Source organism: Triturus cristatus, chromosome 5_2 (genome assembly GCF_964204655.1).
Source record: "Triturus cristatus chromosome 5_2, aTriCri1.1, whole genome shotgun sequence".
NCBI lineage: Eukaryota > Metazoa > Chordata > Amphibia > Caudata > Salamandridae > Triturus > Triturus cristatus.
In genome coordinates, this window is record NC_140588.1 from 903296539 (window position 1) to 903316914 (window position 20376).

At 46.3% G+C, this 20376-nt stretch overlaps 1 protein-coding gene across 1 annotated transcript in view; it reads left to right on the forward strand.

The window, feature by feature from the left end:
* The window catches only part of LOC146829392 (uncharacterized), a 434028-nt gene extending 414275 nt beyond the window's left edge, over window positions 1–19753 (forward strand). Inside the window, exon 17 of the mRNA XM_085608055.1 lies at window positions 15365–19753. Within this exon, the coding sequence (XP_085464181.1) occupies window positions 15365–15457 (93 nt within the window). The 3' untranslated portion in view covers window positions 15458–19753. The remainder of the gene's footprint in view (window positions 1–15364) is intronic.
* The last annotated feature ends 623 nt before the right edge of the window (window positions 19754–20376 follow it).

Consider the following 20376-nt stretch of genomic DNA (forward strand, 5'->3'; position numbering starts at 1 on the left):
GTACTGTTTTTCCAGGATTCCATTTCCCTCACTCACTAAGCGGGAAAGGCAATCTGTTACTTCTGTAATTAAGCTATAATCCACTCTAAATTGATATTAAGTACTACATTTAGCCAAAAGGAGTCCCACGTAGAGTATCCAGATCAACAGCAAACCAGACGACAAAGGTGGGTGTATGCTTTGTGAAAAGCTACAGTATTTGGAGCTTCCTTCTGTTTCTATATGTCATACTCCTACTAGCAGGGGCCTTAGCAGGGAAAGGACATCCTCCGCTGCAAGCACGCCAGTAACTAGGTATGACTAACAGTGAGGAAGCTGAGGAATAACGTAGGCAAGAGGATACAAAGGGGCAGATTTACAAGCTCCTTGTGCCACTTTTGCGTCATTTTTAACATGGGAAAAGTGACGCAAAAGTGGCGCAAGGGACTTGTAAATCTGCCCCAAAGAACTTAAATTTGTTCCACAAATGAAACAAGCCAGGGCATTGTAATGCTCTAAATATCACACTAGGAGATTTAAAACTCCAGCCAGCTGCTTCCCGTGTCCACTCTCTTGCACCACACATCCCTCCCAGCAAACAATTCCCTACTAATTCTACACCCTATCCTAACCTCCCATTTGGCCACTCTGAGCCTATGAGCAATTATAAACCAAGTTGGCGCTGTTGAAAATGGACTTCTGGGAGTTTCCTGTTCTTCAGAAAACATGGACCCAACAGCAGTGTTCAGCAGTTTGTCTTCAAGGTCAATATACAGCAACAGGATTTCTTTCTTACTTGAAATCCATTGGTGCTGTTTTCCTAGAACAGCTATGAAATTGGGAGACATCTAGCTTAGAAGCAGTTTTTCTGGATGCCACGTCACCTTTTCTGCTTTGTGGAAGCAGGCATGTGCCTTTACACTGGTTCCCCAGTGCTGTGAAATTAGGTTACACTTAAGGTGCACATGGAAATAGCTCCAATATTCGGTAAAAAATTGTGGTATGGTCTTTAAAAAAGCATATATTAGAAGACTGGCACATGTAATGAGTGAGCACATGAATAGCGGGGAGGATTTGGCACCGGATTACTCAGATGCTGAAAAAACATTTGCTACAGTATCATGGAAGTACCTCATTAATGTTCTGGAGCTTCAGAACTTTGGGCCAATAGTTGTAGGATAGATACTCCAAACGCCCAGCTTACCACATGAATACAACTAATGAGACTATGTTAGACAAATGGCAGCTGGAAAGATTACCCAGCAGAGATGCCATTTATCTCTACTGCTTCTTTTGCAACAGCCATCATACTATTGGCTTGCCAACCCTGAACATCCTTTACAGGAAATGGAATAATGACAGGCACAATGGAGTATGTCGTCTAGCCATATGCAGATGACATGCTGATGGACCCAGAGAGAATGTTAGACTCCCTATTATTGATAGAAGACAGATTCCTATCTATGTCTGGATTGAAGATCTATCCAGACAAGTCAACATTATTCCCTTTGAGGCTTGATCAAATTGCATCACACATGGAATTCCCAGACCTTTCCTTAGATTCTGAGTGTTGAACATTCAGAAGGAACCTGTTGAACTACAGTGACAGTCATTATGGACAAATTGATAGTTGGACTACAAAAGGCAGTAATATTTTTGCAGAATCTGCCTTTGTCCTTAACTGGAAGATTGACATTGGCAAAAATATAGTAATGGGGTTGCCAAGTTGCCTGCACTCATGCTTACGTACTGAACACATTGAAGCTGTCATTTAGGAAGGGCGGTCTACAATTGCCAGATATGAGAATATCTGGCCACATACCTGAGTTTTGTGACATTATGACTTACAAATGACAGGGAATTGCTCTTAGACTCTATGCCAGTACCCTCCTTTCTGATAGGTTTGTTAACAACATACATGATGGGAGACTATCCGCCCTTTCTCATACTGAAATGGCACGTAGAGTGGCATGAGATGATGCACATGTACAGGGTTGAGATACCATATGTAGAGGAGGGTCCACTGAGATAAATGTTAAAATGTAGACCGCCACCAAAAACATGGAAAGTTCAAGGAGGATGGAAGGAGAATGTACAGAAATGGGAAGCAAGGGCAATATATCGGGTGGGAAATGGTCAGTTCATACAGTAGAAGAAGTTACCAACAGCAGTAAGGGATTTGTGCCAAACCTTCCGACATGCACCACAGCCTTTAAACATGCTTGCAATAATGTCAGATTCATTAATATCAAAGAGTTCGATCACAAGACGTTACAAGATGCTAAGTAAAGATATGTCCAAAAAAGCTAGTATTAAGAAAAAAGATTGGGAAATGGATTGTGGAGGGGAACATTTGGCCAATGAACGGATTAGAGCCCTTACACATTATGAAATGAATAACTAATGGCTGTTTTTTTCCTAAGGCACTTTATTATATTGCACCACATATACGTCGACCCCAACATGTTCTACAAGATTGACCTAGAGATAGCAGATAGATGCCTGAAATGCTTGGTCAGGCATGCATCCTTTAGTCTGCATGCTTTACAATGACCTGCCTTTACAATGCAGTCACTACCCTGACTGCGACTTTACCATGTAGGTCGTTATAACGACTTGCTGTTGGGGGCCCATTGTCAGACTAGTGTTGGATGGTTAAGTCCAACACCTTCCAGACTGTTGCATAGACTGGAGTTGAAATAGTAATTTATACTATTCCAAAGTCCAGTACCCCAAAAAGCAAGTCATAACAACTTGCATGCTAAAGCAATGTATGGTAATGTCAGGGTAGTGACTCAGTTGTAAAGGCATGTGGGGTAAATGCATGCAGGTTTCCGTCATACAACCGTTTGGTCATGCTCCCACATTTAAAAGTATTTGTTGGAAGTCTCTGTGGGGCACCTGAAAAACACAGACTTACGTACCACAAATACACCAAACGCATGTTGTAGATATCCCCATATTAAACTAGAACAACATCACTCAACCTACTACTAGCTAAAAGGAACATAGCTATGCATTTGATGATTCATGATTGTTGGAAATGGCCCTTTTTGCAGGGTTATCCCCAAACTTTTTGCTTCTTCCTCCTATTTTTTCCTGACCTGTTTGCGTTGGTTTTAGGACTCTGGGCACTTTACCACTGCTAATCCGTTCTAAAGTGCATATGCTCTCTGTAAAATGTGTTATGGATTGGTGTTTCCATGATTGGATATTTGATTTACTTGTTAGTCTCTAGTAAAGTGCACTGAGTGTGCCAGGGCCTGTAAATCAAAAGCTACTAGTGGGCTTGCAGCACTGATTGTGACACCCACGTGAGAAGCCCTAACTCAAAGTTGCGATTGAAGAACATGCGCGCAGTTAGTAACTGCCATGCCGACTTGGCCAGTGCACACACTTGCCAGTCCCAAACCTTCCATTTTCTTACATGTCAGCCACCCCTAAGGTAGGCCCAAGGTACTCCTGCGGGCAGGGTGCAGTGTATGTGAAAGGTAGGACATGCCCTGGAGTGTGTGGTATGTCCTGATAGTGAATTACTGCCAATTCCGTTTTTCACTATTGTAAGGCTACCCGTTCCCCATAGGACAGAATGGGAAGTTTGTTAAAACATCATATAAACATAACTGGCCCAGAGAATTAGGTACAAAAACAAAGTTTAGTATGCCTGAACTCGGAATCTAAAGATGCATCTTTTAGTGAAGTTGATTTTTACAATCTGTATTTGAAAATACCACTTTTAAAAGGTAGGTATTTTCTTGCTCAGTCATCCTGTGTGCCTCTCTTGGAATGTGGATTGCCTGTCTGGGTTTTGGATGACAGAAGGCTGGGGAGCAGGATTGGCTCCAGATAGTCTAGGTGGGTCAGGAAAGGGATGAATAGACCTGGGCTGCAATTGGGGAAGGGGGAGGAGATTTCCTTGCACCTCAAAGGGCCTTGTCTGCCTCTGACAATGCCGTCTCCACCTCCTGCCAGGAAGTTACACCAGAGAAGGCAGAACTGGTTCTGGCAAGGCACAGACACTCTATGCCTAAGAGATCAAAGGATTTTGGGATATAAATATTGGGGCCAAGACCCCATAACTTTAGAACTCTTTTGGACCAAGAATACTGCCAAGAAGAAGAGCTGGAGAAGCTGTGAGGAGGAACTACCACTTTGCTGTGTGCTTTGCTGTGGTAGCCTGCAGTGGCTGCTTCTGTCTTGGGCAGTGAAAATACTGGACTGAACTTTCTGCAATCTACTTTTGTGAGTTTCTCCAAGGGCTTGAGGTAGAGCTTGCCCCCTATTTAAGAATTCTCAGGAACATCAAATACTTCAAGCTCTTCTGCCCTCAGCACTAGGAACTGTGTGTTTCGTGCTGCAACAGAAGAAAAGCAATCCGACAACATGTACAACGCCGCTGCCGACTCCGTGTCCTGAAGGCACCGCAGAGGGCACTGTTGCAACGCCGCAACGTGACCCTGGTCTCACGACGCCACCTGCTGATGCCGCCACCGAGCCGCTGCTCGCACTGCGACCTGTGGGCACCGCACTCCGCACCGCCTAGCTTCACGACGATGCCTTGGACCCCCGGACGACACCGCTACACGATGAAATCGACGCTGCTGCTTGCACCGTGGTTCGAGGGCACCGCTCCTAAAGTTACACGACGCACCGTCCTCATCCTGCACTGCAGCCTTGGCCTACTGACGCCGGCGCTATTGACTCCAGTTCGTCCGCCGACGACAGCACTTCAGCAACCACAACGCCGCTGCTTGCACCGCGACCTGCCAGCACCGCGATGAGCACCACATTCACTTAGCACCTCGACCCTGGTCTCACCGACGATGCCATCTGACGCCGCCACCGAGCTGCTGCTCGCACCGCGACCTGAGGGCACCGCATGCCTCACCGCTGCACTTCGCACCGCAGCACCCGACGCCTGCCGACGCCAGCGCTCCTGACATCAACAGAGAGGAGTTCGATCTGCAACACGTGTGACTTTGAGGGCCCCACGACTCCTGCAACAACCTCCGGAACCGACACCTGTGGACGCCATGTTTTCAGAAACTCAATGAGAGGACGCCGACGCCCTGCATTTCTAAAAGGTACTGTTTGTGGGTCTTCCCGACACCGTAGCTGGCTCGCGACGCCGCGGTCAGCCAGAACTGTTTGGATTTGTTTGCTCACGACGCCGTGATAGCCCCGAACGGAGCTATCGACATCAAGGAACTGTTTTTGAAGCATATTTTGATAACTGAAGGTTTCGTAAGTACTGAATTGTGGATTTTTATCGTTTTAGGTCCTGTCTTAAGTATATAAAAATATTGGATATTTTTCTAAACTGGTGTGGTGTCTTTTTGTAGTGCTTACACTGTATTACTGTTGGTTATGTGCAAATGCTTTACACACTGCCTCTAAGATAAGCCTGACTGCTCGTGCTAAGCTACCAAGGGGGTGAGCAGGGGTTATTTTAGGAGTGCAACTCCCTTATCCTGACTAGAGTGGTGGTTTCTGCCTGGCTTTGGCACATGCCCTAGCCTACCAAAAATCCCATTTCTAACATTGGTTGTCAGCGGTGAGGATAGGACTTGCGTTTGCACTTGGCTTACAGTGATTGGTGTGCACTACTACCATATCGCAGACCATTATGTACCACATACTATTTTTTTGGGGTCTATTTTTGCCTTTCCATTGGTTTTGAACTTGAACTTTCTAGTACAACAACATGCCTGAATCAATTGCCTCATCTGTTGCATCCTTGGAAGTGGCCTTTGAGGAGGAGAGGTTAGAAACCTACAGTGTTAAGGAGTTGAAGACGATCTGCAAAAACCTCAAAATCCAAATCAGAGGCCTCACCAGAAAAGGGGAGCTACAAAAAGCGCTGAGTGCCTGGGTAGCGGCCAGACATGCTAGTGAGCAGTCTGGGGATCTTAGCCTGGAGGTGGAAGAGGCTATTCCAATGCTGGATGTTCTTTTGGGAGGGGGGCACCCTCTAAACCAGGCAGCAGCAGTGCCTTGTCCCCAGAGGAGCTGGAGGGCAGGCGGGAAGCAAAGAGAGTTGCTGTGGAACTGGAGAAGCTTAAGTTAGCCATGGAGGAGAAAATAATGATGTTAGACCATGAGTTTAAAATGAGAGAGCTGTACTGGGAAGCCAGTAGGGCTAGGCCCAGCCCAGATGGTGACAGCAAAAGTGTTAGATCCAGTACTTTAGATCCAGTACTGAGAATGAGGTACACACACAGATCTGGTCCCCTGCTTCAAAAGGGGATTGCTATACACCAGGGGATTGTGAGGTTACTCCAGTGGTGCACAGTGTCCCTGAGGTGGATTGGGGAACTGGCACAGGGGATCATTTTCCTGGTAGTAGGAGGAACACTCTACTGACTCTAGATGAGAGGTGCAGGGAAAGGGGTTCCCCTATGATAGAAGCCCTGGTAAGTGAGTATGGAGACCAGCCAGAAGAGTATGGTTTGAGGGACAGCAACAGTCAGACACTGTCTCGCCAGTCTTGTGAGAATTATGTGGGGTACTTTTCTGAGGCACTGGATGGTTGAGTGAAGGGTAGTTTGGTTAACACCTGTGTGGGGCTGTGTGATTCAATTGTTGGAGAGCATATTTTAAGTCCCTGTTTTCCAGAGCTATGCCAACACCAAGTGGAGTGTGAGTTCTCTGACCCCAGGGAGCTTGCACTGGAGGCAGACATTTTGGTGGATTCCATAGGGTCTGAAGAAGCATCTGGGGGTGACCCGGAAGGAAGTGGCTTAGGTATTTCCCAACCAAGGGTGGTGGGAAAGGTTTGTGGTAGCCCAGATAGGTCCCGGTGTCGTGGGAAGGGTGTAGGGACTCACGTCCTGTCTCTGCCGAGAAGGAGTGGGAATAGGCTGCGGCCCAAGGTGCCTGAAACCCGGTCCCAGAGCTTGGGTAGTTCCAGGTGGGAACACCAGGTGGGGAGCCTAGGCTGTACTGGTAGGTCGTCCGTTGAGGGGGATCTCCTAGGGTCAGGAGAATGTGGAGTGTCTGTAAACAGAGCTCCAGCAGTTCTGGTGTCTGGTGGTGCCGCTCCTAAGTGGAGGGTGCAGAAGTCCAGATTGAGGGGTGAGAGGGGGATGCGTTCCCCAGTGGGACAACCAGTGGGTCAGGGGCCGGTCAGGGGCAAGCCAGGAGGGCTGAGCCTCCTAGTAGTCACCATGGTGTCACCACTTCTGTCCTGGGAGATCTTAGCACACTGTCAGATGGACAGGGGTCGGGAGATCTATGCCAGGCAGACTGTCACACAACACAGGAGTCATGTGTTACCCTTGGGGGGCATGCATACTCCCAAGGAAGCCCTGGTGTGCCAGGGGGGGTGCTCAGCCGCAGGGTTTAGTCCCTGGGTTGGGAAGCCAGGTTCAGGTGTTGTCTGACCTGGAGGGAAGGACACCTGTAAGCAGTGTCCTGACTGGTTTGTCTTCCAAGGGTACCACTCCGTGTGGGAGGGTGCAGAACTCTGGAAGGGGGTGCAGAGGGAGGGAGTCCTCACCTCTGACCCTGGTGCAACCCAAGGGTTTAGACCCTAGGTTTGGAGACCAGTTCCTGGAGAGAGGTCCTGAACTGGTGGGAACATTGTTTGGGAGGACTGATTCCAGCGTCTTGATAGTTTTTGGTTCTGAGGGTGCTTCACCTGGGAGGAGAGTGCGGAACTCCAGAAGGGAAGGAGAGCCTTGCCCAAGACCTCTGGTCAGCCTAAGGGTACAGAGCCTGGGTTGGAAGACCAGGTTCAGGGTGTCCCCCCAGACCTGGGGGAAGGGGCGACTGCTAACAGTGCCCCTACCAGTTTGTCATCTGAGGGTGCCGCTCCAGGTGGGAGGGTACAGAGCCCCAAGGAGGAAGACCGGGTGTGGGAGAGCCCACCCCAGTCCCTTGTTCAGCCTCAATGTACAGACCCTGGGCTGGTGTGCCAGTTGCAGGATAGGACCCCTGAACTGGTGGGCGAATTGTGCAGGACACCTGCCCCAGGTGCCCTGACAATTCTGGAAGGTGGTACCGCTCCAGGTGAGAGGGTACAGAACCCTGGGGAGGAGAGGGTGTGGGAGAGCCCACCCCAGTCTCCTGTCCAGCCGCAGGGTACAGACCCTGGGCTGGTGGGCCAGTGTCAGGATGCCATACCTGACTTGGCAGGGGGGAGACTGGAGAAAGAGTGCCAGGCACCTGGGGCTACCGCGCCGACTCTTTGATGCCACAGCGGGTGGAGTGGCCTGAAAGGCATAAGGCCTGGCTCGCATCACTGACATTTGTCAGTGGCCACTGTGGCTGGCAGTCCTGATGGACAGAGTTGCCCCTGGGAGGGGTACAGGAGTCACACCCCGGGGGTGGGCTGGGACACACCATTGTGTTGGCCATGTGGGTACTGTCTGCCTGTTGGGATACATCTGTGAGCAAAGTAAGTTTAGGTGCTGCACAGATGGGGTCCACAGGTGAGGGGGAAGGGTTCACCATGGGTCTGCTTAGTGGGCCCTGAGAGTATGGATAGAGGTATCCAACTAGGTTCAGGAACGCGTAGAACGGGAAGAAAACCCTGCTGTTGCTGGCCAGGTTCCATGTTCTATCGCCCCAAGCAGGGAAGTCCATTGCGGTATGGATTGGTCTACCTGGCTTTGGGCTGGAAGGGGGTTGTGTTGGAAATGGTCCTTTTTGCGTCTTCATCCTATTTATTCCTGACCTGTTTGTGTTGGTTTTAGGACTCTGGGCACTTAACCACTGCTAATCAGTGCTAAAGTGCATATGCTTTCTGTAAAATGTGTTATGGATTGGTGTTTCCATGATTGGATATTTGATTTGCTTGTTAGTCCCTAGTAAAGTGCACTGAGTGTGCCAGGGCCTGTAAATCAAACGCTACTAGTGGGTCTACAGCACTGATTGTGCCACCCACGTGAGAAGCCCTGAAAAGGTAACTCAGAGTTGCCAATGAAGAGTCTGCGCGCAGTTTGTAACTGCCATGTCAACTTGGCCTGTGCACACACTTGCCAGTCCCTAACCTTCCCATTTCTAACATGTCATCCACCCCTAAGGTAGGCCCATGGTACCACCTGCGGGCAGGGTGCAGTGTATGTGAAAGGTAGGACATGCCCTGGTGTGTGTGGCATGTGCTGATAGTGAATTACTGCCAATTTAGTTTTTAATAATAATAATAATACACTCATTAATAAAGCGCAACAGCTACCCCAAACAGGGGTGTCCCGGCGCTAAAGCAGCAGGTGAATTACGGGCAGAGAAAAATGGACCAAATAGTTCATGTTAGACTATCCTAAAAGAGCCACGTTTTTAAAGCTTTCCTAAAGCAGGATTCGGTGTTAGCCTGCCGCAGGGCATCTGGTAGGGCATTCCACAGTGAGGCTGCACCAACTGTGAAGGCTCTCCCACCTAGACGTGCCTTCGCAAAGCGGGGGGTCTGCAGCAAGATCTGAGAATTAGAACGCAACACGCGATTTTGCTTATATAAACTCAGTCTTTCCTTCAGGTAACCAGGGCATTTTCCCTTCAGAGCCCGGTATTGCAGAATCAAGGCCTTAAATGTAATTCTTTTCTCCACTTTCAGCCAATGGTGCTTCTGTAAATGCGGAGAGACATGGTGTCGGAAAGGGATACGTAGAACCAGTCTCGCAGCCGCATTCTGTATGATCTGGAGAAGACCTATGGCATATTTGGGAAGGCCAAGGTATAGGCTGTTCGCATAGTCAAGCCTGGATGTGACTGTGGCATGTACTATTGATTTACGGCAATCCTCAGGCAAGAAATGAAGGACTTTCCGAAGGTTTTTTAATGTACTAAAACAGCTTGACAAGACCTGCTGTATTTGAGCTGAAAAAGAGAGATCCGCCTCCCATTTCACTCCTAAGTTGCGGATACGCGAGGCAGGGAATGGTGGTGAACCCATTTCTGGCGGCCACCAAATCTCTGGATCTGGCGCTGGCCCCTTGCCGAAAAACTAAACTTCAGTTTTCCCGGCATTGAGCTTTAATTTGTTAGAATTCATCCACAGCGCTATATCCCGCAAACAGCCCTTAAAATTCTTAAAAGCATCTGCCGTCCGCTCCTTAAATGGAAAAACCAACTGGGTGTCATCAGCGTAAGAAATCGCTTTCACACCCCCATTGGCAATAAGGGAGAACAGTGGAGCTAGGTAGAGATTAAACAGTAGAGGGCTTAAGGCTGAGCCCTGGGGGACGCCACAGCTAAGCTGTTTTGGTTTGGATTCAAATGGTTGTAAAGCAACTCTCTGGGTGCGTCCACTCCGATAGGATGACAACCACGTTAACACTTTCCCACCAAGGCCCACGCCTTGTAATCTCTGAACCAGGATGGTGTGGTCGACAGTATCGAAAGCAGCGGACAGATCCAGGAGCACCAGCAATGCCGATGCTCCTGAGTCCAATGCCCATCTTACAGACTCTGCCACCTCGAGGAGAGCGGTCTCCGTGCTAAACCCAGCTCGAAAACCAGATTGAGTATCGTGTAAAGTGCCATTCTGCTCAATAAAAGTGGTCAGTTGGCGCTGAAGCAGCTTCTCTAACATTTTTCCTGGTGCGGGAAGCAGGGAGATGGGTCTCAGGTTGCTAAGATCACCTGCATCGCCATTTGGTTTCTTTCTCGAAGGGAGACGAGTCGCATGTTTCCATTTATCTGGAAAAATGCCCATGTCTAGAGAGATGTTCCAAATATGGCGGAGGCCATCCGTCAAGGACGAGGCCAACATTTTCCATAATTTAGGGGGACAAGGATCGTCTGGAGCACCTGAGCGACATTTTTGTATTTCAACTAACGCCTATTGCAAGGTTATCTGTTCCCCATAGGACAGAATGGGGAGTTTGTTTATAACATCTTATAAACATAACTGGCCTGGGGAATTAGGTAGGAAAACAAAGTTTAGTATACCTGAACTCAGAATCTAAAGATGCATCTTTTAGTGAAGGTGATTTTTACATTCTGTGTTTGAAAATACCACTTTTAAAAGATAGGTGTAATCTTTACTCTGTCATCCCATGTGCCTCTGGTGGAATGTGGTTTGCCTGTCTGGGTTTTGGATGACAGAAGGCTGGAGAGCAGGAGTGGCTCCAGATAGTCTAGGTGGGTCAGGAAAGGACTGAATAGACCTGGGCTGCAAATGGGGAAGGGGGAGGAGATTTCCTTGCACCTCAAAGGGCCTGGTCTGCCTCTGACAATGCCGTCTCCACCTCCTGCCAGGAAGTCACACCAGAGAAGGCAGAACTGGTTCTGGCTGGGCACAGACACTCTCTGCCTAAGAGATCAAAAGATTTTGGGATATAAATATTGGGGCCCAGACCCATGAACCTTAGAACTCTTTTGGACCACGAAGACTGCCAAGAAGAAGAGCTGGAGAAGCTGTGAGGAGGAACTACCACTTTGCTGCGTGCTTTGCTGTACTGGCCTGCAGTGGCTGCTTCTGTCTTGGGCAGTGAAAGGACCGGACTGAACTTTCTGCAATCTACTTTTGTGAGTTTCTCCAAGGGCTTGAGGTAGAGCTTGCCACCTGTTCAAGAGGTCTCAGGAACAGCAAAGACTTCAAGCTCTTCTGCCCAGAGCACTGGGAACTGTGTGTTTTGTGTTGCAACAGAAGAAAAGCTACCCGAAGACGTCTACCACGCCGCAGCCGACTCCGAGTCCTGACGGCACCGCAGAGGGCACCGTTGCAACGCCGCGCCACAACCCTAGTCTCACAGATGACGCCTGCTGATGCCACCACCGAGCCGCTGCTCGCACCGCGACCTGTGGGCACCGCACTGCCTCGCTTCACGACGATGCCTTGGCCTCCCTGACAATGCCGCTCCACGCCGAAATCACAGCCACTGCTTGCACCGTGGTTCGAGGCCACCACTCGTAAAGTTACATGATGCACTGCCCTCATCCTGCACCACAGCCTTGGCCTACCGACGCCAGCGCCATCGACTCCAGTTCATCAGCCGACGACAGAGCTTCAGCAACCATGACGCCGCTGCTTGCACCGCGACCTGCCAGCACCACGACGAGCACCGCATTCACTTCGCACCGTGACCCTGGTCTTAACGACGATGCCATTTGACGCTGCCACCGAGCCGCTGCTCGCACTGCGACCTGAGGGCACCGCATGCCACACAGCTGCACTTCACACCGCAGCACTCAACGCCTGCCGACATCAGCGCTCCGGACTCCAAAAGAGAGGAGTTCGATCTGCAACGCGTGTGACTTCGAGGGCCCCACCAACTCCTGCACCAACCTGCGGAACCGACGCCTGCGGACCCCGTGCTTTCGGAAACTCAACAAGAGGACGCCGACACCATGCATTTCTAGAAGGTACTGTTTGTGGGTCTTCCCGATACTCTAGCTGGCCCGCGAGGCCGCGGTCAGCCGGAACTGTTTGGATTTGTTTGCTCACGACGCCGTGATAGCCCTGGACGGAGCTATCAACATCCAGGAACTGTTTTACAAGCACATTTTGGTAACTGAAGATTTTTAAGTACTGAATTGTGGATTTTTATAGTTTTTGGTCTTGTCTAAGCATATACAAATATTGGATATTTTTCTAAACTGGTGTGGTGTACTTTTGTAGTGCTTACACTGTATTACTGGTGGTTATGTGCAAGTGCTTTAAACACTGCCTCTAAGATAAGACTGACTGCTCGTGCTAAGCTACCAAGGGGGTGAGCAGGGGTTATTTTTGGAGTGTTATTCCCTTATCGTGACTAGAGCGGTGGTTTCTGCCTGGTTTGACACATGCCCTAGCCTACCAAAAATCCCATTTCGAACAGTGATCAACCAGCAATTGGGCTATGGACCAAAGATGTAGCTGATTAGGCTAGGGCGGAGAGTTACACATTAAATTGGTTTGTGCAGATGATAGTGAAGTAGAGGGTCTATAGGATTGGACTGCATATGTCAAGGATGTCCTAAATTCACCAGAGTTGGTGCCCCCCTCGGGATTGTTTTATAAATATAAAAATCTGGTTTATAAACTGTGTTTTGCGAGATATTGCCCAGGCTGCTGCTGTGCAACATAGCTTTAAATAGAAATAAACACTATGACGTGATCAACGCTGTTTGCGTCATAGTGCTTTTTGGAAAGAGGTATTTTTTTTTTTTTTTTACTTAAAACCATGTTGCACAGCAGCTTGCTCTGCTGTGGAACACGTAAACATGCATTGGCAAAGCCAATAGATTGCGCATAGTCGGAACCTATTGGTTTTGCCAATTGTTGTTATCTAAGAATGGGAATACACCTTTGAACTTGATTAAGACTATTTACATTAGCAAAGAAATTTCAGTACCCTCCTATGGTATGGATGTTGGGGGAACCCCTGATGTATCAAGTTTATAAACTGAGGAAAATTGCTTTCACAGGTGCCTACTTGGCTTACCTCTAGACATCTCGATTTATATCTGCCACAATTAATTAGGTCTTCATTGTTTGGAGACTGTTTTAAAGGTAGCACAACTCCCGCTGTGGATTTTTCTTTAGACTAATTCAGTATCTGGTCTGACAGATGAGATCATTTAGAGATTGCATGAAACTGGAGGCCCTAAATAAGATTAGTTGGCTTGTATAAATCAGGAATGTCATCTAAATTCAGTCTCCTTGAGTAGACTTGGAACATTAAGAAATCTGATAAATCATGGACAAACAGAACCTTATTGAAGAGAAGATCCTCACGAAGGGCTGGATTTGAAGTTGCCAAGTCTACAGTTCTTTTATCTTCATTAAGCCACTGCTGAATTACAGCCGTATCTGATCATGGTTTTAAATGTTTTCGAACAAAATCTTTTAACTAAGTTTAGAGTGGGTATCGCACATTATTTGTTATTATTTCCCAAGGGAAGGGAGCCAGGTGAAGCAGTAAGATTATGTCCACGTGACAATTTATCAGTCCAAGCCATGATGCATTTCATGGTCTTTTGTGATTTTTTTTTTTTAATAGACCTGCTCAAAATAGATATCTTGTTTTGGTATTGTGCGAGGAGAAATGCACCAAGTGTCAAGTGGCCTTTTAATACCTACAAAGGTTGTCATCTACTGTAAACTGTTATGTTGTGGGTCCATTTTTAAATATGGCACTCAAGCTAAGGTCAGCTGCAAGCAGTTCGTTTTTAGTTCTTGACATGTGTATCTTGATTTTATGATTCATTTGATGGTTTATGATGATTATGTATTTTTTTTATTTGAATGTTTCCTTTAACAAAACAAAATCAATGGTGCCCATGAAAACAGAGTTGCATGGACACAAGATCACCTTCTAGACTTCTAATCAGCTGAATGCCATCTGTGTATACATATACATTGATATCAAAATCTTTATTCAGAGAGTTGAATTGCAACACATAAAAGTTAAATAGAGTGGGGCTGAGGGGAGAGCCCTGTGGAATGACACAAGAAAAGGGTCTGAATGGAGATCAAGAGGGACGGAGAAATACTACCCAAGACCTACCAATCAAAGAAGAGGTAAACCAATCAACGGCTGTGCTGCAGATTCCGACAACGGCCAACCAATACAGTACAATGGAATATCATATACAGCAGATGTTATTGGTGGCAGAGGCCACCATTGGCCCAGTATATTGAGAAGAACAGACGCCAGGCTGGTAGCGGTTGACAATGTTTTGAGCCTCGATAAAGCCACAGAGCTAGGTATTAACAATGTTATCCATGATTTTGACTGGGAAAGGAAGGAGCAAACTCGGGTTGTAATTGGCCATGATACATGCGGTGGGTTTGTTTTTGAAGAGTAAGTACTGAAATCTTTTTTCAAAAAAGAGGGAACTCGTCCAGCGGGGACCAAAGAAAAATTGCAGAGTGTTGTGAAGGGGTTACTAGAACTGATGGGAGTTATTTCACAAGCTTCAGGGGGTATACATCTAGGGGAGAGCCAGAGAAATAGATTTTCTTACATTGCATAACCTCCTAAAACTATTGAAAGTAGAAAGGGTAACAATTGCCCAAAGCCTATTCCCAGCATGTTGTAGACCAGAGGGGAAGCAAGTAGAGTATTTACTGCCAAGAGGCAAAGACTGCACAATATGTTCTATTTTCATTTAGGAAAATCAGATAAATCAGTGTGTGTGTCTGTGTCTGTGTCACTATCACACAAACAGTGGCTGAACAGAGATTGAGATTTATTTGAAAGAGACATGGCACCAGTCCATGCCATCACAGCTAAGGAAACATTCTTACTAATTACACAGACCCCCTAGCATCAAGAAACGAGGTTGGGGGGGTGTTGATAAGTATGTGTAAAAGGAAATACATGGGGACTAAGAATTATATATTTTTGCTGTAGATTTTGATTATTTAATGCTATTGCTAAGTATGTTTCTATCATTTAATTTGATTGTTATCATGAGGTGCATTCTTGATTGTGCTATTTTGTTTTTGTGTTTGCAGAGGTGGTTACTGTTACTGCTGGATAAAGTTATTCCTAGACAAGACCATTGGACCATTGATGACATTGTGACTGACATTCAGACTGTACCGTGAGAAAGGAGGACATTGTCGGGAGATAAGATGTTTCAGCCAGACAGCAGCTCCAAAATACAATGTTTATGAACACCCCAATTCAATGGGATAAACGTTAGGAATTATAGACTACTAAAATGTGATATTGTGATCTTCTAGGCACTAAAAAAAATCAAATTACTGATTTGTGTAGCTAATTGGCAGCACCTCAACTGCAGGACTTCAAAAATACAGAACTGTTCCTTCATTTATTTTCATTTAAGTATTTTCATGGCATGTAACTAGCCAGAGGGCCAAAGGAGCACTTTAAAATGAACATAAAAACCATTAAATAAAAAGGCACAGAAGAAGGAGCAAACAAAAGAAACAGTTAATGAGGAAGATAAAGTTTGAAGAAGAGAGGTTTTAGATACTTTCTGAATGTAAGGAATTTAAGATCCAGTCTTGTATAATCTGCAGTAATGTTTGACCATCTGGGAGCTAGGCAGGAGAATGTCTGTTTTGCTTCTTATGGTTTTAGGGAGTTCCTGGTGTCTGACTGGTCCAGCATTTAGGTGTAAAGAGGACCTTTTCTTTTCTTCATGAAATCTTTGTAAACACAAAAACAATCGCAGGCAGTTCTTTAGACAAAAGTAGGCTTACTGACTTTAAATATAATTAACATATATGTCCTCCTTCCCAACACACGATCCAAGGGCGGACGGACGTGGCATTATACTACAAAGTTAAAGTATAACTATGGAGGAAAGTCTTCCTGTGACACTAAGTTCCTTCAGTGTGAGGGCTGTCTCACAAATATGTTGTGGCGCATGTTAAGGAAAACAGATTGGAGGCAGGCCACTCCTCAGAAGCCACAGAAGTGAATTTCTTCTAAGTGGCCATTTTTATGCATCAGTCTCTTATTCCTTCAATAGACTGAGATTCCCAGTAGCAATCATCGCTTAAAAGAGTCTCTTATTCCTTCAATAGACTGAGTTTCCCAGTAGCAATCATCACTTAAAAGAGCTCCTCAGGATCCATTCAGAGAAGGTTCAACAGGAAAATAAAATGGCAGATGGCACATTGAGTGGGCCCACAACAAAGAGAAATCTCCATTCCTTGTTCCACTGTGGATAGCTCATTTATAGAACTTGAAAGAAAAGACAAGGAATATGAAATAGGAAACAAGCTCAGGTAGTTCCCACCCTGGCACACCCAGACCAGAACGGGTTTGTGCCTTTGCGAAACACAGCGCTGAACCTCAGGAGATTCTTCAGGGTTGCTGCCTATCCGACAGCCCAAAGGCCAAGAGCGGGCTGCCTGGTATTGGACCTTGAAAAGGCATTCGACTCACTAGAATGGGAGTTTCTCTTTACACTGCTAAAAAAGTCCTTCCTGGGGATGGCCCGGCTGCTTTACAGTGCTCCCACGGTGAGAGTGAAAACGGGCCCTTACATATCGGAACCAGTGCGCGTCAGAAGAGGAACGAGGCAGGGATGCCTCCTCTTCCCGTTGCTCTTTTTGCTAACGATTGAACCACTAGCGGAAGCGATACGAGCCGGGTGGACGAGGGCATACCTCTAGGAGATAGCACGCATAAAATATCACTGTATGCCGACGACCTCATGGTATATGTCAGGGACATCAGCCGCATCCTGCAGAACCTGGCAACGATATTAGAAAACTTTGCAACCATATCAGGGTTGCGAGTACATGCATCTAAATCCGGTCTGTACGCATTCAGTGAGCAGAGCATAAACCCCGGCTATGTGCTTGGTGGGACGGAGGTCCGCTGGTTCATAGACATGTTCCGGTACCTAGGACTGCGGATATACCGGAATCCAGTGGATTTACAGGATGGCAATTTAGGAAGGGCTCTGACTGCGATCAGAACGCAGTCAGCTTTCTGGAGCACGCTCCCGTTGTCAGTGCCGGGGAGGGTAGCCTTAATAAAGATGGTGATACTACCCCGGCTACTCTATTAATTCACAAACGTCCCACATTATATAATACCTTCATTCTTTCGTCCCTTGGAAAAGTTAATCAAGGACTTCATATGGGACAACTCCAGGCATCGGGTAGCTATTTGTAAACTTTACTTACCTACAGATCAGGGGGGCCTAGCAATCCCACACCTGGAACAATACTATCTAGCAACATAGCTCCAATGGATCTCTAGATGACTGGCAGGACGCCACACTGGCGACACTGCATCCCTACAGCCGCCGATGGCGGCAGCAGAACTAACCAGGCTATTTCACCCATGCTCCACAGTCAAACTCCCGAACTCCCTACTGGTGACTGTGGCGCACAGAAGCTATCGCAGGACGCTGTACATCACTCGGAGAGCAGTCTCATACGCACCTGCACTACCACCGGAGGGCACACCCAGGGGCATCAACACCAGAACGTTAGCAGAACTGCAAGAGTGGCACGTAGCAGGGGTAAAAACTATGAAAGATCTATACAACGAAGGCACATTAACGCTGTATACTACACTCGTGACAGAGGCTGAAGTACCCCCAGGTCAGGTTTTACTCCACTGCTCCCTAATAGCGGCACTCACAGTAAAGTGGGGCAACCTGGCAGCCGAACCCGCCACACACCTCACAGTACAATACCTGCATGTCATGGGTCAGGGGGGACACCTCACTAAGTGGTTCGCCGCATCGCTCCGACACCGCACAACATTCGCTTTAACGTCCCTCTGCCAGCACTGGGACACAGACTTGGGCCGCCCGCTCACAGAGCCGGAATGGGTCTCAGTATTAGAAGCCCCGACAAAGATCCCCCGGAATGCGCGCCTGTGCCAAATTCAATTTCGCATAATACACAGAGCATATCTCACGCCCGCTAAGATTAACCAGTATTTTAAGCGCACCGACTCGGCATGCCCAAGATGTGGGCATGTAGATGCAGACATTGTACATATGCTGTGGGGATGCCCGAGACTAACTAGCTACTGGTCAGATGTGACGGAAGCGCTAGCCCAATGCACAACCCGCACTATTCCATTTGAATGGCACATTTACTTGCTACACCTACACAACAGGAATCGTAACAGTAAAGCCATATCTAGATTCTTAGATTTGGGAATGGCAGTGGTGAAGCGTTTGATTTCCAAACAATGGAAGCACCCCGATCCCCCAAATATAAGCATGTGGAGATATTCAATGTGCACCTGGGGCAAAGCAGAGAGTGTTGCTTTAAGGCGCACAGATACATTAGGCCTGCGTAAAATACACCTAGCTGCATATTGGGACGAAATACTGGCAGATTTAGCGCCCCAGCGAGCTGTTGTAACCTCCCCTCAGGCTCCAGCAGAAACCGAGACCTGACCAGCGGAGACACCCACTGATTAAAACTAGGATAACACGCAACCTAGCACATGTCCTGCACTACACTCCTAAGCACTGCTAATGCAGAGTCATTCATAATAACAAGGGGGAGGGAGGGTTTAGGCAGCATAAACACCGGTTCCTTGTTCACACCTATTATGTGTTAATTTGTCCCGGTTTAGTTAACACCCGCCTCCATGGTTTTCTTTTGTACCAAGCAGTAATGGTTGATATAAAAAGAATGTTAAATGTGAAGCTCACAAACAAAATGCTATTAATCTGAGATGTGGTAACATGTAGCCACGCAACTGATTGTACAGAAAAATTGGCAAATAACCTGCATATGTTGGTAAAGATTGTTAAGCATATAAAATCAATAAAAACAGATTTTAAAAAAAAATGATATAGGAAACAAGCTCAGTGTAAAAGGTCATGTTAAGTAAAAACTAGTCCCTATTTAATAGTCCTACCTCATTTGAGATTTGGTGCCTGATTCATGAATCCAAACTGATTGAAGTATTTCTGTCCCAGAGCATTTCTCTTTTCCTGCAAAATGTAGATAAAGTGGTCTATGTCTGAGGCTCTGAGACGGAGTGAATCTTTGGTGACTAAAGTCTTACAGTGTTGCAGTACTATGCATTAATCACACATGTATTTGTTTTCCTTTCATTTATGTTTTTGATTGTTGGTTTACATTTTCGTTGTGTTTCCACTACTGACAAAGCCTACTTAAAAAGGTATATAAGTAAGGAAAAGATATATAAATAAGTTGCTTTTGTACATTCTGTAGCTGTGTATTGTCATATTATTTTGTGGCTTGTCTGTATGTAAAGCAGAAACTGGCCAATACTTTGGTGCTTGTATTTTAGAGCTTAACCTAGATCCTGTTTAAAATCATCATCTGGTTTACCAGTAAGATACGTCTTTTTTTAAAAGTGAGAAGTGTTTTTTCAGAAACGATCAAAGATTAAATAAAATATTTATGTATGAATTTCCTAAAGTGTGGTGAATTATTGATGTACCTTGGCATGAAAGCAAACCCTTTCTTTTCAGGTATAGTGCAGTCTGTTGAGGGGTAGAATTTTCTTTTTATCCTGTTTAATCTCAAGAAGAGGAACAAAGCAAAAGACTGATACTTTTGTAGCTCCTTCACTAACCTTTGAGTTAGCTGTCTGAACATGAGAGAAATATTTTTTTAATTAATGTTAAAAGTGGGGCTAATGTGGAAAAACTATGGTGGCTTAAGCAGTAAATAACTGAATCCCTAGTATCATCAACACCTCTATATCTTGAAAAGAAGATGGAAAAGCACAATTAGTAACTTACTCATACAAGGAGAAGAACTATTCAGAGCCATTTTAGATATCCAGTGTTGAGACAAGTTTTTATGTGTGTGCTACAAGCAGCAGGACTACATTACATAAAAGGAAAATCTTTAGCGACAGTAATGTAACTGAGCAATACGCAAAATTATGGATTGCAATTGAGAATTGTAACAATCTTACTTTATCTGCATTAATACATTGCCAGACATATTAGCCACATTGGACCCCATAATGCCATATTTAGCCCCCAATAGAAAGTGTATTAACTTTGTTTTATCTAAATAGCAGTGAAATAAAC